Source organism: Lactuca sativa, chromosome 8, assembly GCF_002870075.4.
Source record: "Lactuca sativa cultivar Salinas chromosome 8, Lsat_Salinas_v11, whole genome shotgun sequence".
In the NCBI taxonomy this organism is placed as follows: Eukaryota; Viridiplantae; Streptophyta; class Magnoliopsida; order Asterales; family Asteraceae; genus Lactuca; species Lactuca sativa.
In genome coordinates, this window is record NC_056630.2 from 46,758,537 (window position 1) to 46,766,784 (window position 8,248).

Here is an 8,248-nt window from a genome sequence, read left to right on the forward strand (position 1 = left end):
TAATTATTTACAAAAGTATGAACGACTATGGAATTTTGAATAATATTAAAATTACCCACGGAAGTAAAACATGCAAAGTGAAACACAATAATAAATTAATTGACTATGGTATCATACCTATTTATCATAAATAAATCCATATTATTTAACCACTATAAAAAATTGCGAATTTATTCATTGTATAATGTTTCGAGTAATCAACTACTTGAATTAGATAACATCAGACATGTCATGTTGTAAACATGCATACTATGCCCCTTGATGGTCCCTCCTTTGTGAGTAGATCGAATAGACATTACTCCAATGATCCTCATTTCACAATTCCAAAATTTTGTCATTATTTAAGATGTAGTGAAATTTCATCTTCACATGCATTGTCTTTTTGTGATATCGAGGTTCCAAAGTTATAGAGACCGAGCCTCCGATATTACAGAATGTTCCAATGGAACTTGTTACTAGAAACAATTCCATGGTTATGAAGTCTCAAATTCAAGGTACTCTCCTTAAATTTTGCAAACATCTCCCATTATGGAAACATTATATTCCCATATGACCAACATTCTGACTAAGAATTATCTCAATCCAAAACGTGTCACTATGGTCCGTCCTAACAAAAACATACTTCCAACTGTCAACAAGTAACCAATTCTTCGGTAAAACCTTAGAATGTTCTTGATAGTTGTTTGGCAACTTCAGTCACATGCAATTCTAATCCTTTTCACACAATTCTAAAAGCATTTGAAAAATAGAATAATCGGATATTATAACATATGTAATGGATTCTATATCCGAAGTATATGGGATTCAACTCATTATTACAAGGGTCCAATAAATGTTCAATTCCCTGCTATAATATTTTCATATATAGAATATCCAACGTCGAAAAATTTCAACATGTTATTCATATATGTCTTTAACTAAGTTCTATTAAACTATACAAACTAAAGTTTTAGATTCGAAACGAAGTATGAGTGCCCTCTCCCTTAAGCCCATTATAGCGAAACAGTTCCCAACTTTTTCAACTTGCAAATTATAGACATTGTTTCCTATGGATAGTATTGTCAACATGCAATACCAAGCATAACCATTATGCTCCCACTAGCTTTGACACATATTCAAAAATCAATTGGACTTCTAGAAATCAATACCTTTTGATTTTCTCATGGAAGTGCAGATTCCTATTTCATGATGCTTCGTCAAGCCTCTATTTAGGCTTCTTAAGCTTATGTACTTTATTTGGATAGTATGTGTGTTCAAACCCTTTCAAGATGTGATAAACATATCTCCTGAAAGTTTAAACAATTCATTTCCACTTCTCACAATTTGAAATATGAAGAGGGATATCATAATCATATTGTGAATTTTAGATGCAATTAATACAACCAATATCCATATTGATCTTTATTAGATCCTTAAAATCTAATAGTTAAAGTGTTTCCTCATAACCATTTTCATGATTTAGAGTGAAACATTTTGCGACTTGGATTTAAATGTGTATATGTTCTCATCCATGTGGATCTATTATTTCCAACCCTATAGTCATAAGACAAGGTTTAGGACAAACCAAAATCAGTTTTCTTGAATGGACTAAACTTCCCTAGTAAATTTCTTGCCTTCTGTCAACACAAGAGCCCGCCAATGCTTCCAAGTTGTTAGTAGCTCACCCGTATTAATCAGTGTACTTTCATTGACCAATATGCTTAGCTTTTTGTAGTTAAATGAAGAACATATAACTCATAATCATTTCCAACTCAACTGGAGGTGCACAAAAATATATCAATTAAATATAAAAGGTTATCAACCTTTGTTCGTGTGCTAGTGATAACTAAAAGGATTGTAGTCAGTTGATTCTTGCAATATCAAGATCAACATGACTCTCACTAACTTCTTAACATGTGAGCTTTTCTTAATGAACATTCCTTGACGAGCTAAAACAAACATTCAAAATGTCGTGTGAAAACAATTCATAGAATAGGACTCAGTTTATCTTCTGTTTCTCGATCAACTAAAACATTAAAGCTCCAATTCTAAATGTGCTAGAGTAAGAAAACATTATTACTCCACATGCTATCATCCTTCTTAGTTTGAATTTAATTTCAAGATACAATTCATAGTTACTAGAGCATGGCTCTAAAACTAGATTTGGAATGAAGCATGACTTATCTAAGATCGAACCATTTCCAACAACTGATTCCTCTTCTTAGACATACAGTTGCACTAAGATTTTCTTGGAGGATTAATTGTGATACAATTTCATAATTACTAAGATGATCATAAAACATGATACTAAAACACTCTCCTTTCTTTTCAGATTGGAGAATCTTTTATCTTTCTACTTAATTGATTATTCTATTCATTATGGTACTCTTTGAATCTTTTCAAAGTATTAGAATTGTGTTTAATATTATAAACACAATCATATTTACTTAAACATCAATAAATCATGATGAATAGAATTATCGTCCCTTGTGGTGGATCTGAAGAGTCCATATTAACATTATTAGATCCATTAGTTCTTCACTTGTCTCACATAAACGTGTGATTAATGAATTAAATCATAATTTTCTAACGAACAAGATTCTCATATATTACACAATTCGTACTTGTACAACACCAATTATTTGTCCAGTTGGTGATGAAATTTATTTTCATTTGATCAATTATGACAATACCACGAGCGATATCATAAGAATCAAATCCACAATTAATATTGCTATTATTAGAAACATAACCAAAACTTCTAAAAATGTAATTACACTATTCTTTTTTACTTTGGCGTGTACATACTATTTGTAAATCGTCAAATGAATTAGAAGTTAAAATTGTGAATTATGTGAAATAACCAAAATACCAGTTTTGAAGAACTAGATAAAGATAAATTTGCTTTTCTAATGAAAGAAGGTAACCAAACATGGATTTTGCATATTTAAGCGAAATTATGTTCTGCTCTTTTAACAACCAAACACGTCACATAATAGAATCTCACATTTCAATTCTTTTGCATTTTTTCTTAAACCTGCAAAAACGACCTATGTTTCACAATTATTTGATGTTTGTTTTACAAATATATCATTGCTTTCCTAATCGGCTATTTACTGAAGCTCCTGTTGCTACCCCTATGATGAAATCTACATCAATACAATTAGGTCTAAACCCTGATAAACATAACCCCCGATTGTTGCTACTGCCGCTTGCAACTTTAATGAATAAAATCACACTTAAATCGAAGGTCGATGTGGTTTGGTGAAATCAAAATCCACCATTAATTCAAACAGACCCAGATTCAAGAGCTGAAACCAAAATTAAAACCAATTAAAAAGCTTGTGAACAGAGACGTGAATTTTTATTATTTCCTACAAACATTTTTGGTTTATATTTTAAAATCTCTAATCCATACCATTCAATTAAAAAACTAATCAAACACCTTTAAAGACAATAAATGAATAGAAATTTTTTGAAAAGAACAAAAAAAAAAATACCACCATTTCATACAAGTAAGCTGAAAAACCATTACATGTATTTTTTTTTAATCTCTTCAAGACCATTAAATTAATAAATACCTCCTGTATTTTCCCAAAATGACAAAAAAAAAATCTTAAACAAACCTTCATGATTACAATGTCATCAACTTTAATCAGTAAATAAACAAATAAACATAACCAGACCAAAAGATCTCCAAAACAGCCCACATATAATTTAAAGCTCTGGTATCTTCAGGTCATAATTAGTAGCAAAGAAAGAGTATATATACATATACATACAAAAACAAACAGAAAATATAATAACATTAACAATAAAAAAGACTTAAGCTTCACTCCAAGTAACTGAAATCATGGAATTTGCAACACCAGATTCCTCAAATGACAACATGCTTTCATACTCCATATCTTTCACAGCACCCGGAATTGCATGAGTCAATCTAAACCCCCGTTCATCGCCACAATTCGCAGCACAAAACGACCACAGCAACTTTATAAAACAAAAAAAAAAAAATTTAAAATGAGCAGAAAATAAAAATCATTATAATAATAAGGTGGATATATAAACACTTTTTGACTATTTATAATACATATAGCATCATACACTTGAATGTCACAAACATACTATAACGGAATGTAATGATCCATTCCATTCCATTCCTTTGTGATTCCATTCCATCAAACCAAACACACATAAACAAATTTTTACCTGAATCGGATCAGACAGTAAAAAATTCCTTTGAACCCTCCGTCCATCTGGCAGCCGGACACCCACCCTGCAAGTCAAATTCCGGTCAACTTTCGGTTCTTCAGGCAATGGTGGATAGCTTTGCTTTGGAGCCTCTTTAATGGCTTCCAAATCTTTTAGGATTTCACTATTATCCTCCATTGTTCCCATTGATAATGCTTGTGCCACCTTCATATCCTCCTCTTCTTCATTACTTTCATCTACAACCACATTTAAACAAGTTAATGGTAAAATATTGCAACTTTTAGTCTCCTACAAACAAAACACAATTGCATAAAGTTGGAAAAAAAAAAGTAGATTGTTGTTGTATAAATGCACATTTAATACTTAAAACTAAATAATGAAATGGATAAATTTAGCAAACCTTGGATTTTAGGAGGTTCAGGTTGATACTTTTCTCTTGGGCGTTTGTTAGACAAGCTTAAATGATGATCTTTTGGGCTACCATCCATAAATTGTAACAAAGCCTATTATTAAGATAAATTTTCACATTAGAGTTACAAATATATATATCACCTTGTGTTTTAACTAAAAGTTATTAAAGGGTTGATGTCATAAATGGGTAACAAACTACTTTTTTTCTTCACAAAAACACCAATGAAGTTTTGTAATTGTATTTTTGTGAACAAAACGTTATAGATGCTTTACTTTCTTATCGTAGTAGTTTTTTTAAAACAATGATGTTTTGTAAAAGGAACAAAAAGTTTGTTACCATTTGTGACATTTATGCCCCTTAGTAAATAATGTCTACCTCCAATAAATTTTCAGGTTGGATCATTCCACGCCATAAGCGCATTTTTTGACCCGTAATGGGGTCAATGACAAAGGTAACAGGGACCGAATCTAATTTATAATATGTACTTATTTTGCTCCCCTCTTCAGTGTCATCACATACCTATTTGCAACACAAAAAAAAATTGATGCTAAAAGCATGATATCTATAAAAGTTTCCATTTTACTAATAAAAAATGAACCGAGCTTTGTATATAATGACAACTAATCCACATTTATTACACAAGACAATAATATTTCTAGGGCTATCTTTGAGGGCATTCACGTCTTTTGCACAAACAAGAGATTGTAAATTTTGTCCTTGTTGTCATTAGTTGTGTCCTGTTCCAAAAAAGGCAAGACAAAAGCTGCAATTTTTGTCTTATTGTCATCAGTCCTTATCCCAACTTGTTCCACAAAGATAATAGGACAAAACTTGCAGTCTTTGTCCTATTGTGATCAGTTCCGGTGGGTCCCACCTTGTTTTATGAATAAGGTGGGGCAAAAAGCTGCAATTTTTGTCCCATTGTCATATGCAAAAAACATTACAAGGTCATCTTAATATATGTCATGTAAAATAATCTACTCAAGAAGAAATAAACCTGCCAGAAGATGAAATTAGAGGTGATTGTTTGAGCAAGAGCTTCATTGGCCCAAGTATCTCGATTAAGCTGTATAATAAAGATTTACAAATGTTAATGAAGGAAAAACTCAATTTATTATACGTTAATATGTACATGTGTATATATATGTAACAAAAGATATACCATATGTGAGCTAAATTCTCGGGTAGATTGCACGTTTACTATGAGCCATCTGTCTTGCACATTAGCAGCTTCTTTTGCCTGATAATACACTCAAAAGTCAAAGGATACAATTGTGTTTGTGTACTCATTTTTACATTATGGAAAATGATAAATTTGTTTATTTTGAGACATAGGTAGTGTTTGGTATGAAGTAATCGAGCATTACAATAAAATGATTGTAATTCTATTTTAAGATATAATGGTATTTAAGTTTAATTCATTTTCACTTTTGTAAACAGTTTTATAAAGTGATGAATAAACCTTTTTTAACCATTTAAGATGCATATAGTATATATTTCAAATGTCATACATTATGCTTATATTTAATATATTTAGTCGTTACATCTTTATGTGATCTAATTTTATCTTTATAAAATAGGATTAAGCTCATAATAGACCTTATATTTTGTGTTTTTTCCGGATTAAACCTCAACTTTATGTTTTTCTTGAAAAAGACCTTGTATTTTTTCATTTTTTTAGAAAAAAAACCTCAACTTGATCTTTTTTTTCCAAAAAAGCCCTCACATTTTACAAGTTTTTTTAGAAAAAAATGACTAAAAGGGCCAGATCGGAAAAAAAAAATGAAAAAGTCCAAGGTATCTTGTATTTTTCAAGAATAAAATAAAGTTAGGGTTTAATTTAATCCGGAAAAAACACAAAAATACAACGTCTTTTATGAGCTTAACCATTTCACCTTATAAAATATTTTTTTCCTTTATCTATCAGTTTGATTTCATTACGTTTTCTAATTGTACATAGCAAATAAAATGTTCAAACAAGCCAACCAAACATGTAAATGGAACGTAATCACCCATTCCATTACTTTGCTCATTCCATTCCTTTCTGATTCCATTCCATCAAACCAAACATTCCCATAAAATAATCATTAATTACCTTCTCAAAGGGTCCATGATACATCAAACCAAAAGGAGGCCTATACAAAGAAGCAAGATTATCTCTAGAACTTTCTGCTGTTGATGTGGACCCTTGATCTGTTTCCCAAACTCCCGGACGTTTCAATTCCTCATCAAAATTTCGAAATGGAATTGTCGCATGTGGAGAAACCCCCATTCTTGATGCCCTAATCATATAACAAAATCTTATAAAAAAAATAAGAACAATATAATTACAAAAACAAAACAAGATTTTAAAAAATTAGTAAATTACACACCCGTAAAGCATTGGAGAGTCGTATAGAACATCCCGTTTGACCGGTAGAGGTGCTCGGACCTCACTGACATCGGTTTCTCTAATATTTTCAAATTCTGATAATCTGAAGTAAGAACATATTGTATAACTATATAAGACACAATTTAAAGGAACTATATAAATGGATACATAGTTTTAGGAATTTTTATGGTGTCATTTACCCTAAGCTTTGGTCGGACATGGCTGTATCATTCTGTGGCGAGGCATATGGTGGTAATGAGGCTGCACCACCTTCATTTCCGATGTAGAAAAGTTGAATCGCTTCTTCAAGCTTCCAGCTTGTGGCCTGAAAGTAAAATGATCGTCAATATTGTTACAAAAAACAAGATCTTTATGGATGATATAAAATTTCAAAAGATTTTCGTAACGTTTAAAAGGTAATGATCGAAGTAATTCGGCAAAATTTTGCAGATGAACGGCAGTCAAACGCTAAGAAGTCGATTGTCGTTTGGGTTTTCATCAAGAGAGAATGATAAGCCCCAATTATGGTTTTTGATAAGAAATAAGGCACTAGTATTGAGTAATCGCTGAATGTTGTTCATCGGATCAAATGTTCAGGTCCAAAGAGGGGAGATTTATCAAACGCACAATCGAATTCAGTTTGAAGATCGATAAGACAAGTAGGAGGAAACGTGTATGTGTTTGTAACCTTGTATTCAACATCAATTAAACAATTGAAAGAAGCAACTGAAAATAAAGATTAAAGAGGGATCGAAACCTGCAAGAACTGCCTAGCGGTATCGGCGGTTTGGCCAACAGCAATTTCAAGAAAGGAAGAGACCATTTGTTGCTGGTCGGTAGCAGACAGCACACCAACACCCTCCATCTCCGGCGATTCTTCGGTCAGGAATCAATCAACGAGCAGAAACCAGAAACTATACTCGAACCCTGGTGCAAAATATCAGACTAGAGATAAATTAAGAAGAAGGGTTCCTTTCTATGTTTTCAGATTTGGGGGAGTTATTGGAATTTAGACGGTTTTCTTGCTTTTGTAATCTTGCTGAACAATTTCCCCCGCCGTAAAAAGATAATATTTTTCTCATTTTAAACGTATCACCGAAAATCTTTCTATGAAGTTGGGATTTCATTTTTAATCAAAATGATTTATTGAACTATGAAAGTAGAAAAGTGATTTAAAAAAAAAAGGTGCTGATTTATCCCCGATGCTTTTTAATCCATAAAAAAAAAAGAGCTTATGGACAAATATAATTAAATTAAGAGAGAAAAATCCTATG

General features: G+C 31.6%; 1 protein-coding gene across 1 annotated transcript; it reads right to left on the reverse strand.

Moving 5' to 3' along the window:
* Nucleotides 1-3,670: 3,670 nt before the first annotated feature.
* LOC111918231 (plant UBX domain-containing protein 7) lies at nucleotides 3,671-7,986 on the reverse strand. Its single transcript, XM_023913904.3, has 10 exons — nucleotides 7,732-7,986; nucleotides 7,175-7,299; nucleotides 6,976-7,077; nucleotides 6,699-6,885; nucleotides 5,766-5,843; nucleotides 5,601-5,669; nucleotides 4,979-5,122; nucleotides 4,592-4,694; nucleotides 4,189-4,427; nucleotides 3,671-3,969 (listed from the first exon to the last, which is right to left on the reverse strand). Exons 1-10 carry the CDS (start codon nucleotides 7,837-7,839, stop codon nucleotides 3,805-3,807), a joined length of 1,320 nt encoding a protein of 439 aa, XP_023769672.1. The 5' UTR covers nucleotides 7,840-7,986; the 3' UTR covers nucleotides 3,671-3,804.
* Between the last annotated feature and the right edge of the window lie 262 nt (nucleotides 7,987-8,248).